Source organism: Lonchura striata, chromosome 33, assembly GCF_046129695.1.
Source record: "Lonchura striata isolate bLonStr1 chromosome 33, bLonStr1.mat, whole genome shotgun sequence".
Taxonomy (NCBI): Eukaryota; Metazoa; Chordata; class Aves; order Passeriformes; family Estrildidae; genus Lonchura; species Lonchura striata.
In genome coordinates, this window is record NC_134635.1 from 3,875,913 (window position 1) to 3,889,920 (window position 14,008).

At 59.5% G+C, this 14,008-nt stretch overlaps 1 protein-coding gene across 2 annotated transcripts; it reads left to right on the plus strand.

Moving 5' to 3' along the window:
* Window positions 1-280: 280 nt before the first annotated feature.
* On the plus strand, window positions 281-13,197 carry LOC110476924 (proteasome 26S subunit ubiquitin receptor, non-ATPase 4). Of its 2 annotated transcripts, XM_077789435.1 has the most exons (10): window positions 281-391; window positions 1,977-2,117; window positions 2,975-3,089; window positions 5,169-5,255; window positions 5,338-5,406; window positions 5,930-6,145; window positions 7,705-7,813; window positions 9,359-9,490; window positions 10,621-10,688; window positions 12,706-13,197. In XM_077789435.1, the coding sequence occupies exons 1-10, from the start codon at window positions 366-368 to the stop codon at window positions 12,937-12,939; spliced, it is 1,197 nt and encodes a 398-aa protein (XP_077645561.1). In that variant the 5' UTR covers window positions 281-365; the 3' UTR covers window positions 12,940-13,197. The 2 variants fall into 2 exon arrangements, with proteins under 2 accessions (XP_077645561.1, XP_077645562.1); XM_077789436.1 differs by lacking the exon at window positions 5,930-6,145 and having other exon boundaries at window positions 282-391.
* The last annotated feature ends 811 nt before the right edge of the window (window positions 13,198-14,008 follow it).

Sequence of the window (14,008 nt, forward strand, 5' to 3'; positions counted from 1 at the left end):
ATCCATGGAATTTTCCTGGATTTGGGATGGAATCCATGGAATTTTCCTGCATTTGGCTGGGGGGGGACACGGGGGACAGCGCTGGGGTGCCCCGCGCCGCCATGGCGCCCTGCGCGGAACTACAGCTCCCGGCGTGCCCCGCGCCGCGGCGCGCCGATTGGCCGCGGGGAGCGGATGGGGCGCGGGCCAATGGGCGCGCGCGTTGTTGGGCCGGGGCGAGCGGGCCAATGGGCGGGCTCGTTGTTGGGCCGGGGCGAGCGGGCCAATGGGCGGGCGCGTTGTTGGGCCGGGGCGAGCGGGCCAATGGGCGGGCGCGTTGTTGGGCCGGGGCGAGCGGGCGGCGCTGAGGGCGGCGGGGCGGCAGGATGGTTCTGGAGAGCACCATGGTGTGGTGAGAGGGGGAGACGGGAGACAGCCCGGGACAGCCCCGGGACAGCGCCGGGACAGCCCCGGGAAACCGCCGGGACAGCCCCGGCACAGCCACGGCACCCCCCGGGCGGCCCCGGCCGCTTCCCCTGAGTCATGGCGGGGGGGGCGGAGCGGGCCCGGCCTGAGGGGAGCGGGACGGGGGGACAGGGACGGGAGAGAGGGACAGAGGGGAGAGAGGGACAGAGGGACGGGGACGGGAGAGAGGGACAGGGGGACAGAGGGACAGGGGGGACAGGGACGGGAGAGAGGGACAGAGGGACAGGGGGACAGAGGGACAGAGGGACGGGGACGGGAGAGAGGGACGGAGGGACGGGGGGACAGAGGGACAGGGAGGGACAGAGGGGAGAGAGGGACAGGGGGGACAGGGACGGGAGAGAGGGACGGGGGGACAGAGGGACAGGGGGGACAGGGAGGGACAGAGGGACAGGGAGGGATGGGGGGACAGGGGGGACAGAGGGACAGAGGGACACAGAGGGGAAAGGGAGGGACGGGGGGACAGGGAGGGACAGAGGGGAGAGAGGGACAGGGGGACAGGGAGGGACAGAGGGACACAGAGGGGACAGGGAGGGACAGGGAGGGACGGAGGGACAGAGAGGGGACAGGGAGGGACGGGGGGACAGGGAGGGACAGAGGGGAGAGAGGGACAGGGGGACAGAGGGGACAGGGAGGGACAGGGAGGGACAGAAGGGACATAGAAGGGACAGAGAGGACAGGGAGAGTCTGAGGGGACAGGGAGGGACGGGGGGACAGAGGGGAGTGAGGGATGGGGGGACAGGGAGGGACAGGCGGGACACAGAGGGGACAGGAGGGGACAGGGAGGGACAGAAGGGACATAGAAGGGACAGAGAGGACAGGGAGAGTCTGAGGGGACAGGGAGGGACAGAGGGACACAGAGGGGACAGGGAGGGACGGAGGGACAGAGAGGGGACAGGGAGGGACGGGGGGACAGGGAGGGACAGAGGGGAGAGAGGGACAGGGGGGACAGAGGGGACAGGGAGGGACGGGGGGGACAGAGGGACACAGAAGGGACAGAGAGGACAGGGAGAGTCTGAGGGGACAGGGAGGGACGGGGGGACAGAGGGGACAGGGAGGGACAGAGGGACACAGAAGGGACAGAGAGGACAGGGAGATTCTGAGGGGACAGGGAGGGACGGGGGGACAGAGGGGAGAGAGGGATGGGGGGACAGGGAGGGACAGGCGGGACACAGAGGGGACAGGAGGGGACAGGGAGGGTCTGAGGCAGAGACGGGTCAGGTTGTGTGGGGTGAGCTTCAGTTATTCCCCAAAAAACCCCGGATTTTGTGGGGACAACGTCAGCGATTATTCCCAGAAAGTGACGGATCCGGGGGGTGGAGCCCGGCCGGCCCCAAAAATGAGAGTTTAGGGATAAACCTCGCAGTGCCCATAGAAACCCATTTCACATGGGAACAAATCTCCTTTTGCCCTGAAATAAAGCAGATTTTAGGCAGCTAAACCCCAGCCACCCCGGCAGAGGGAATTCCCAGGATTGCCCCGAGCCATTCCCATTTTTTTTTTGGGAATTGCAGCGTGGACAACAGCGAGTACATGCGGAACGGGGACTTCCTGCCCACGCGGCTGCAGGCGCAGCAGGACGCCGTCAACATCGTCTGCCACTCCAAGACCCGCAGCAACCCCGAGAACAACGTGGGGCTCATCACCCTGGCCAAGTGCGGCGGCGGGCTCGGCGTTTGGGATCGGCGTTTGGATTTGGGATTGGGATTTGGGAGCTGGGATCTGGGATTTGGGATGTGGGATCTGGGATTTGGGATCGGCATTTGGGAGCTGGGATCTGGGATTTGGGATCGGCATTTGGGAGCTGGGATCTGGGATTTGGGATGTGGGATCTGGGATTTGGGAGCTGGGGTCTGGGATTTGGGATCGGGATTTGGGATGTGGGATCTGGGATTTGGGACCTGGGGATTCCCTGCGCAATTCCCAGGAATCGTTCCCTGCCCAGTTCCCAAGGGAACTCCCTCTGCGGTTCCCAAGGAATTCCCTGCCCCATTCCCAAGGGATTCCTTGTGCAGCTTCCAAGGAATTCCCTGCCTGTATCCTGAGGAATTCCCTGTACAGTTCGAGAGGAATTCCCTGCCTGGTTCCTAGGGAATTCCCTGTCCAATTCCTGAGGACCCTGCCCATTCCTGAGGAATTCCCTGCCCCATTCCCTGTGGGAATTCCCTGCCCATTCCTGAGGAATTCCCTGCCCCATTCCCGAGGAATTCCCTGCCCATTCCCTATTGGAATTCCCTGCCCATTCCCTGTTGGAATTCCCTGCCCATTCCCGAGGAATTCCCTGCCCCATTCCCTGTGGGAATTCCCTGCCCATTCCCGAGGAATTCCCTGCCCATTCCCTGTTGGAATTCCCTGCCCATTCCCGAGGAATTCCCTGCCCATTCCCGAGGAATTCCCTGCCCCATTCCCGAGGAATTCCCTGCCCCATTCCCGAGGAATTCCCTGCCCATTCCCAAGGAATTCCCTGCCCATTCCCGAGGAATTCCCAGGCATTCCCGGCTCTCTCCCGCAGTAACTGCGAGGTGCTGACCACGCTGACGCCGGACACCGGGCGCATCCTGTCCAAGCTGCACACGGTGCAGCCCAAGGGCAAAATCACCTTCGGCACCGGCATCCGCGTGGCCCACGTGAGTGCCCCGGGAATTCCCGGGAATTCCCGGGAATCCCCTGGCATTGAGGGCGGGAGGTGGGAATCCGCGTCTCCCGGTTCTCAGCCGGGGCAGTTCGGGTTTGCCGTCGGTGCTTGGGGTGGGAATGGTGGGGGAGGTTTTAAGAGCAGAAATCCGTGGGAATGGCACAGAAATTCCTTGGAAATCCACCATAAATCCATGGGAATGGCATAGAAATTCCCTGGAAATCCACCATAAATCCATGGGAATAGAGCAGAAATCCAGGGAAATCCACCATAAATCCGTGGGAATGTCACAGAAATTCTCTGGAAATCCACCATAAATCCATGGGAATGGCACAGAAATTCCCTGGAAATCTACCATAAATCTATGGGAATAGAACAGAAATCCATGGGAATGGCACAGAAATCCAGGGAAATCCACCATAAATCCATGGGAATGGCACAGAAATCCAGGGAAATCCACCATAAATCCATGGGAATAGAGCAGAAATCCAGGGAAATCGACCATAAATCCATGGGAATGGCACAGAAATCCAGAGAAATCCACCATAAATCCATGGGAATGGCACAGAAATCCAGGGAAATCCACCATAAATCCATGGGAATGGCACAGAAATCCAGGGAAATCCACCATAAATCCATGGGAATAGAGCAGAAATCCGTGGGAATGTCACAGAAATTCTCTGGAAATCCACCATAAATCCATGGGAATGGCATAGAAATTCCCTGAAAATCGACCATAAATCTATGGGAATAGAGCAGAAATCCATGGGAATGGCACAGAAATCCAGGGAAATCCACCATAAATCCATGGGAATAGAGCAGAAATCCAGGGAAATCCACCATAAATCCATGGGAATGGCACAGAAATCCAGGGAAATCGACCATAAATCCATGGGAATGGCACAGAAATCCAGGGAAATCCACCATAAATCCATGGGAATGGCACAGAAATCCAGGGAAATCCACCGTAAATCCATGGGAATGGCACAGAAATCCAGGGAAATCCACCGTAAATCCATGGGAATGGCACAGAAATTCCCTGGAAATCGACCATAAATCTATGGGAATAGAGCAGAAATCCATGGGAACGTCACAGAAATTCCCTGGAAATCCACCATAAATCCATGGGAATAGAGCAGAAATCCATGGGAATGTCACAGAAATTCCCTGGAAATCCACCATAAATCCATGGGAATAGAGCAGAAATCCAGGGAAATCCACCATAAATCCATGGAAATTTCACAGAAATTCCCCCTGAGTTCAGTATAAATCTGTGGAAATCCACCACAGATCCATGGAAATGTCACAGAAATCCAGGGAAATCAACTACAAATCCCTGGAAATGTCACAGAAATCCAGAGGAATGTCACAGAAATCCAGGGAAATCAACCATAAATCCCTGGAAATCCACCATAAATCCCTGGAAATCCACCGTAAATCCAGGGGAATGTCACCGAAACTCCCCCTAAGTCCCAGATCCTCCGCCCAGCCCCGCTGGGCCCCCCTCGGTGCCGGGATGGGGGCGCGGCGGTCCCGGTTTTCCCGGGAATGGCGCAGCCGGGATTGGGGGGATGGGGGCGCGGCGGTCCCGGTTTTCCCGGGAATGGCCCAGCCGGGATGGGGGCGCGGGGGTCCCGGTTTTCCCGGGAATGGCGCAGCCGGGATGGGGGTGCGGCAGTCCCGGTTTTCCCGGGAATGGCGCGGCCGGGATTGGGGGGATGGGGGCGTGGCAGTCCCGGTTTTCCCGGGAATGGCCCGGCCGGGATGGGGGAGATGGGGGCGCGGGGGTCCCGGTTTTCCCGGGAATGGCGCAGCCGGGATGGGGGCGCGGTGGTCCCGGTTTTCCCGGGAATGGCGCAGCCGGGATGGGGGCGCGGCGGTCCCGGTTTTCCCGGGAATGGCCCGGCCGGGATGGGGGCGCGGCGGTCCCGGTTTTCCCGGGAATGGCGCAGCCGGGATGGGGGCGCGGCAGTCCCGGTTTTCCCGGGAATGGCGCAGCCGGGATTGGGGGGATGGGGGCGCGGTGGTCCCGGTTTTCCTGGGAATGGCGCAGCCGGCGGTTTCGGTGCAGCTGGCGCTGAAGCACCGGCAGGGCAAGAACCACAAGATGAGGATCATCGCCTTCGTGGGCAGCCCCGTGCACGACAGCGACAAGGACGTGAGTGGGGCGGGGGGACCCCGAGCCCCCCGGGATCCGCGGCCCCGGCCCGCTGATCCCGCGGAATTCCCGCTTTTCCCAGCTGGTGAAGCTGGCCAAGCGCCTGAAGAAGGAGAAGGTCAACGTGGACATCATCAACTTCGGGGAGGAGGTGAGGATCCCGGGAGCTGCCCCCTTCCAGAGGGGAGGATTCTGGGGCCGGAAGATCCTGGCGGGTGTTTTTGGGAATGAGGGCATCCTTGAGGATTCTGGGGGCTTTTCCGAGGTTGACATTCCAGGGAAATCCCCAATTCCCAGCCTTTCCCTGGAGCCCCGTCCCTCCCCATCGCCGAATTCCCGCTGGGAGTTGGCGTTCCCAGAGCCCTCTCCTGCTCAAGCTCCTGGAGAGTTCCATTGGAGGCTCGGGATTCCTGGAATTCCGGAGGTTCCGTGGCTCGGAGATGGGATTGCCACCATCCAGCCACGCTGCCAAACCGGCAGTTTATTGATTTTCTGACAAAGAGGAGCACGAACCAATCGTTATTGATGCAAATACTCGCGAGAGCTCTGGTAGAAACTCCAAACGTTACCGGCTGGCCGTAGCGGTTCTGTGAGAACTTCCCAACCTTGGGAAGAGCCAGGAAGGAAAAGTTAAATGTAAAAAGCCCCACGGCTGCCCCAATCCCGGCCCGCAGGAGGCCAACACGGAGAAGCTGACGGCGTTCATCACGGCGCTGAACGGCAAGGACGGCAGCGGCTCGCACCTGGTGACCGTGCCGCCGGGGCCCAGCCTGGCCGACGCCCTCATCAGCTCGCCCATCCTGGCGGGCGAGGGCGGCGCCATGCTGGGCCTGGGCGCCTCCGACTTCGAGTTCGGCGTGGATCCCAGCGCCGACCCCGAGCTGGCCCTGGTAGGGATCCCGTGGTTCCCGCAATTCCCAAATTCCCGTCCCACAGAGCCCAAATCCGGCACAGCGCCGACCCCCCGCAATTCCCAAATTCCCATCCCACAGAGCCCAGATCCGGCACAGTGCTGGCCCTGGTAGGGATCCCAGAGCTCCTGGAATTCCCAAATTCCTGTCCCACAGAGCCCAAATCCAGCACAGTGCTGGCCCTGGTAGGGATCCCAGAGCTCCTGGAATTCCCAAATTCCCGTCCCACAGAGCCCAAATCCGGCACAGCGCCGACCCCGAGCTGGCCCTGGTAGGGATCCCATAATTCCCAGCAATTCCTGGCAATTCCCAAATTCCCATCCCACAGAGCCCAAATCCAGCACAGTGCTGGCCCTGGTAGGGATCCCAGAGCTCCTGGAATTCCCAAATTCCCGTCCCACAGAGCCCAGATCCGGCACAGCGCCGACCCCAAGCTGCCCTGGTAGGGATCCCAGAGCTCCTGGAATTCCCAAATTCCCGTCCCACAGAGCCTAAATCCGGCACAGCGCCGACCCCCCGCAATTCCCAAATTCCCATCCCACAGAGCCTAAATCCGGCACAGTGCTGGCCCTGGTAGGGATCCCAGAGCTCCTGGAATTCCCAAATTCCTGTCCCACAGAGCCCAGATCCGGCACAGCGCCGACCCCAAGCTGCCCTGGTAGGGATCCCATAATTCCCAGCAATTCCTGGCAATTCCCAAATTCCCGTCCCACAGAGCCCAAATCCGGCACAGCGCCGACCCCGAGCTGGCCCTGGTAGGGATCCCGTGGTTCCCGCAATTCCCAAATTCCTGTCCCACAGAGCCCAGATCTGGCACAGTGCTAGTCCTGGTAGGGATCCCGTGGTTCCTGGAATTCCCAAATTCCCATCCCACAGAGCCCAGATCCGGCACAGTGCAGTCCTGGTAGGGATCCCAGAGCTCCTGGAATTCCCAAATTCCCGTCCCACAGAGCCCAAATCCGGCACAGTGCTAGTCCTGGTAGGGATCCCGTGGTTCCTGGAATTCCCAAATTCCCGTCCCACAGAGCCCAGATCCGGCACAGTGCTGGCCCTGGTAGGGATCCCAGAGCTCCCGCAATTCCCAAATTCCTGTCCCACAGAGCCCAGATCCGGCACAGTGCTGGCCCTGGTAGGGATCCCAGAGCTCCCGCAATTCCCAAATTCCTGTCCCACAGAGCCCAGATCCGGCACAGTGCTAGTCCTGGTAGGGATCCCAGAGCTCCCGCAATTCCCAAATTCCCGTCCCACAGAGCCCAAATCCAGCACAGTGCTGGCCCTGTTAGGGATCCCAGAGCTCCTGGCAATTCCCAAATTCCCGTCCCACAGAGCCCAGATCCGGCACACTGCTGGCCCTGGTAGGGATCCCAGAGCTCCTGGCAATTCCCAGCAATTCCCGGCGTTCCCATGCTGCGGAGCCCCAGTCCAGCCCGGGAATTCTGGGGCGGGGGCAGCTCCGCGCGTCGGGATCCCCTGAGGGCCGGGCTGTGTCCCGAGGGCTCCCGGCCCTTCCCGGATCCCAGGCTCCGGTGGTTTTCCAGGCGCTGCGGGTGTCCATGGAGGAGCAGCGGCAGCGGCAGGAGGAGGAGGCGCGCAGGGCGGCCGCCGCCTCGGCTGCCGAGGCCGGGATCGGCGCCACCGGCGGGGACGGTGAGGGGCCGGAGCGGGGCTGGGAACGGGGTTGGGATGGGATTGGGGTGGGAATGGGGTTGGGATGGGAATGGGATTGGGGTTGGGACGGGAATGGGATGGGGTTGGGAACGGGGTTGGGATGGGAATGGGATTGGGGTGGGATTGGGGTTGGGATGGGAATGGGGTTGGAATGGGGTTGGAATGGGGTTGGGATGGGGTTGGGATTGTGATGGGATTGGGGTGGGAATGGGGTTGGGGTGGGAATGGGGTTGGGGTGGGAATGGGGTTGTGATGGGATTGGGGTGGGATTGGGGTTGGGATGGGAATGGGGTTGGGATGGGGTTGGGATGGGATTGGAATGGGGTTGGGATGGGGTTGGGAATGGGGTTGGGATGGGAATGGGGTTGGAATGGGGTTGGGATGGGGTTGGGAATGGGATTGGGGTGGGAATGGGATTGGGGTTGGGGTGGGAATGGGGTTGGGATGGGGCTGGGAATGGGATTGGAATGGGGTTGGGGTGGGAATGGGATGGGAATGGGGTTGGAGTTGGGATGGGATTGGGGTGGGAATGGGGTTGGGGTGGGAATGGGAATGGGGTGGGAATGGGAATGGGATTGGGAATGGGATTGGGGTGGGAATGGCATTGGGATGGGGTTGGGATGGGGTTGGGAATGGGGTGGGATTGGGGTGGGATTGGGATGGGAATGGGATTGGGATGGGGTTGGGTTGGGAATGGGATTGGGACGGGATTTGGGGTGGGAATGGGATTGGGATTGGAATGGGGTTGGGAATGGGGTTGGGATTGTGATGGGATTGGGGTGGGAATGGCATTGGGGTGGGAATGGGGTTGGGATGGGAATGGGATTGGAATGGGGTGGGAATGGGTTTGGGATTGGGATGGGAGTGGGATTGGAATGGGGTTGGGAATGGGGTTGGGGTGGGAATGGGATTGGGATGGGATTTGGGGTGGGAATGGGATGGGAATGGGATTGGAATTGGGGTTGGGAATGGGGTTGGGGTGGGAATGGGATTGGGATGGGATTTGGGGTGGGAATGGGGTTGGGATGGGAATGGGATTGGAATTGGGGTTGGGAATGGGATTGGGAATGGGATTGGGGTGGGGTTTGACGGGATTTGTGGGATGGGATTTATGGGATCAATGGGATGGGATTTGAGGGGAATGAGGGGAAAGGATGGAATGGGAATGAGGAGGAACCAAAAGCAGGATGGGTTTGGGATGAACCCTTCCCTGGGTGGGTGGGGACACCCCCTGGATTCCCGGGACGCCCCGAGCATTCCCGGGACACCCCGAGCATTCCCGGGACACCGCCTGGATTCCCGGGACACCCCCTGGATTCCCGGGACACCGCCTGGATTCCCGGGACACCTCCTGGATTCCCGGGACACCCCCTGGATTCCCGGGACGCCCCGAGCGTTCCGGAATGCCGAGCGTTCCGGAATGCCGAGCGTTCCGGAATGCCGAGCATTCCCGAATGCCGAGCGTTCCGGAATGCCGAGCACTCCGGAATGCCGAGCATTCCCGAATGCCGGGCGCTCCCGCAGAGTCGGACGAGGCGCTGCTGAAGATGACCATCGGGCAGCCGGAGTTCGGCCGCGCGGGGCTGCCGGACCTGAGCTCCATGAGCGAGGAGGAGCAGATCGCCTACGCCATGCAGATGTCGCTGCAGGGCGCCGGTGCGTGCGCCGGGGACCCGGGAAACACCGGGAAACAACGGGAAAAACACCCAGGAAACAACGGGAAAAACCCCGGGAAACAACGGGAAAACACCGGGAAACACCGGGAAAAACACCCGGGAAACAACGGGAAACACCGGGAAATACTGGGAAAAACACCCGGGAAACAACGGGAAACAACGGGAAAAACCCCCGGGAAAATACCGGGAAAATACCAGGAAACACCCCCGGGAAACAACGGAAAAAACCCCTGGGAAACAACGGGAAAAACCCCCGGGAAACAACGGGAAAATACCGGGAAACAACGGGAAAAACCCCCGGGAAACAACGGGAAACAACGGGAAAACACCGGGAAAAACCCCCGGGAAACAACGGGAAAATACCGGGAAACAACGGGAAAAACCCCTGGGAAACACCGGGAAAACCCCCTGGGAAACAATGGGAAAATACCGGGAAACAACGGGAAAACCCCGGGAAACAACGGGAAACAACGGGAAAAACACCCGGGAAACAACGGGAAACACTGGGAAAAACCCGGAAACAACGGGAAACACCGGGAAAAACCCCGGGAAACAACGGGAAAAACCCGGAAACAACGGGAAAATACCGGGAAAAACACCTGGGAAACAACGGGAAAATACCGGGAAACCCCGGGAAAAACCCCCGGGAAACAACGGGAAAAACCCCCGGGAAACAACGGGAAAATACCGGGAAACAACGGGAAACACCGGGAAACAACGGGAAAACCCTGGGAAACACTGGGAAACACCGGGAAAAACCCCCGGGAAACAACAGGAAAAACACCCGGGAAACCCCGGGAAAAACCCCCGGGAAACAACAGGAAAATACAGGGAAAAACCCCTGGGAAATGCTGGGAAAACCCTGGGAAACACCAGGAAAGCCCCTGGGAAATACAGGGGAAAACCCCTGGGAAATATAGGGAAAAACCAGGAAAATTCTCAGGAAATACCCTTGAGAAACACCAGGAAAACACTTGGGAAACACTGGGAAAACCCTTGGGAAATCCCTGGGAAAACCCTTGGGGAATACCTGGAAAACCCTGGGGGATATCCCTTGAGAAAACTCTCAGGAAATCCGGGGAAATTCCATGGAATTTTGGGATTTTGCAGAGTTCGCCCAGGCTGAGGCGGCCGAGGTGGACAGCGGAGCGGCCATGGACACCTCGGAGCCCGCCAAGGTGGGGCTCGGAATTCCGGGATTCCCGGGATTCCCGGGCTGGGAACGGGATCATCCCCCGGGCTCTCCCATCCCAAACCATTCCGGGATTCCCGGGATTCCCGGGCTCTCCCATCCCAAACCATTCCGGGATTCCCGGGATTCCCGGGCTCTCCCATCCCAAACCATTCCAGGATTCCCGCGCTGGGAATGGGATCATCCCCCGGGCTCTCCCATCCCAAACCATTCCGGGATTCCCGGGATTCCCGTGCTCTCCCATCCCAAACCATTCCAGGATTCCCGGGCTCTCCCATCCCAAACCATTCCGGGATTCCCGGGCTCTCCCATCCCAAACCATTCCGGGATTCCTGGGATTCCCGGGCTCTCCCATCCCAAACCATTCCAGGATTCCCGGGCTCTCCCATTCCAAACCATTCCGGGATTCCCGGGCCTGCTTCCTCTGGGATTCCGGGAATGGATCCCGGATCCTGTCCCGGTTATTCCGTGGGTTCCCCATCCCGCGCTCCAGGGATCCCAGTCCCTCCGGAACCCTCTGGAGTGGGACGGTCCCGAATCCCCTGGGCTGATCCCAAATCCTCCTGGGCTGATCCCAAATCCTCCTGGGCGGATCCCAAATCCCCTGGGCTGATCCCGAATCCCTTGGGCTGATCCCAAATCCCCTGGGCTGATCCCAAATCCTCCTGGGCTGATCCCAAATCCCCTGGGCTGATCCCAAATCCTCCTGGGCGGATCCCGAATCCCCCTGGGACAATCCCAAATCCCCCAGGACAATCTTGAATCCCCTGGGACAACCATGAATCCCTGAGGATGATCCCAAATCCCCCTGGGACAATCCCAAATCCTCCAGGATGATCCCAAATCGCCTGGGATGATCCCAAACCCCCCTGGAATGCCCCAAACCCCCCTGGAATGCCCCAAATCCCCTGGAATGCCCCAAATCCCCTGGAATGACCCCAAACCTCCCGTGCTGACCCCAAACCCCCTGAAATTACCCCAAACCCCCCTGGAATGCCCAAATCCCCTGAAATTACCCCAAACCCCCTGGAATGCCCCAGATCCCCTGGAATTACCCCAAACCCCCTGGAATTACCCCAAATCCCCCTGGAATTACCCAAAACCCCCTGGAATTGTCCCAAATCCCCTGGAATGCCCCAAACCCCCTGGAATGCCCCAAACCCTCTGGAATGCCCCCAAACCTCCCGTGCTGACCCCAAATCCCCTGAAATTACCCCAAATCCCCTGGAATGCCCCCAAACCCCCTGAAATTTCCCCAAACCCCCTGGAATTACCCCAAACCCCCCTGGAATGCCCCCAAACCCCCTGGAATGCCCCCAAACCCCCTGGAATTACCCCAAACCCCCTGGAATTGCCCCAAACCCCCTGGAATTACCCCAAACCCCCCTGAAATTTCCCCAAACCCCCTGGAATTACCCCAAACCCCCTGGAATTACCCCAAACCCCCTGGAATTACCCCAAACCCCCTGGAATTCCCCTAAACCCCCTGAAATTTCCCCAAACCCCCTGGAATTACCCCAAACCCCCTGGAATTACCCCAAACCCCCTGGAATTACCCCAAATCCCCCTGGAATTACCCCAAACCCCCTGGAATTACCCCAAACCCCCTGGAATTACCCCAAATCCCCTGGAATGCCCCCAAATCCCCTGGAATGCCCCTAAATCCCCTGGAATTACCCCAAACCCCCCTGGAATGCCCCCAAACCCCCTGGAATTACCCCAAATCCCCTGGAATTACCCCAAACCCCCTGGAATTCCCCTAAATCCCCTGGAATTACCCCAAATCCCCTGAAATTACCCCAAACCCCCCTGGAATGCCCAAACCCCCTGGAATGCCCCAAACCCCCTGGAATTACCCCAAACCCCCTGGAATTACCCCAAACCCCCTGGAATTACCCCAAACCCCCTGGAATTACCCCAAATCCCCTGGAATGCCCCAAACCCCCTGGAATTACCCCAAACCCCCTGGAATTACCCCAAACCCCCTGGAATTGCCCCCGCAGGAGGAGGACGACTACGACGTGATGCAGGACCCCGAGTTCCTGCAGAGCGTCCTGGAGAACCTGCCCGGCGTGGACCCCAACAACGAGGCCATCCGCAACGCCATGGGCTCGCTGGCCTCGCAGGCGGCGCGCGCCGAGGGCCGGGAGAACCGGGAGAACCGGGAAAACCGGGAAATCCGGGAAAACCGGGAAAACCGGGAGAGCCGCGAGGGCAAGGAGCAGGACAAGAAATGAGAGCGCAGCCAACGGAACCCCCGCGGAGTAAACGGGGTTTCTGGGGAAGAAACGGGATTTCTGGGGAAGAAACAGAAATTACTGGGGAATAAAAGGAATTTTTGGGGAATAAACAGAATTTCCAGGGAATAAATGGAGCTTCTTGAAAATAAATGGAATTTCCAGGGAATAAACGGGATTGATTGAAATTAAATGGAGATGCCAGGGAATAAACAGGATTTCCAGGCAATAAATGGAATTTTTGGGTAATAAATGGGATTGCCAGGGAATAAGTGGAATTTTTGGGGGACTTCTGGGGAATAAAAGGAATTCCTTGGGAATAAAAGGAATTCCCGGGGAACGGCGGCGGTGATCAAAGGGATTTCACGGGCATTGTGGGAATGGCAGCAGTTCCCCGTGCTGGCGTTGCTGGGAGCGGGAATTCCCCGGAATTCCCGGGAATTGGAGAATTGGGAATTCCCGCAGCAGCTCCCGGCATGCCCCGCGCGCTGTTTACCCTCAGTCTGGGGCGGGGCCGAACTGTTGATTGACATAATAATCAACCAATCACCGAATGGAAAGGGCGGATCTTGTCGTTGCGGTGGCCAATACGATGGGAGGAAGGCGGGGTTAAATATGAGTGGCAGCTCTGCGGACCAATGAGCGGCGAAAACTGGCTTGGCGGCCTTTTGGGCACGCCAGCCAATGGGAGAGCGAAGAGACAAAGGCGGCCTTGAGTGACAGCTCTATGCACCAATGGTATCGCGCAACATTGGGGCGTGGGCGGGACATGCCCTCAGACGCCTCCGTGAGTGACGGCGCTGGCAGCTAATGGGTGGAGGGGGTTGAAGTCATTCCGGGCCCGGGGTGGGCGGGCTCCGGTGCTGAGGGGAGAATCCCGCGGCTGGGAGACGCCGCCATGGACGCTCCCTGAGGCCAATGGCGGCCGGAAGCCGCGCTTGATAAACAGTGCGCTCTGACCAATGAGAAGCGAGATCAGGCCGGAGTTAATTGATAGACAGCGCTTTCAACCAATCGGCAGCGAGATGCGCCAGCGCTGGCATTTAATAGGAAACGAGGACCTCGCGGT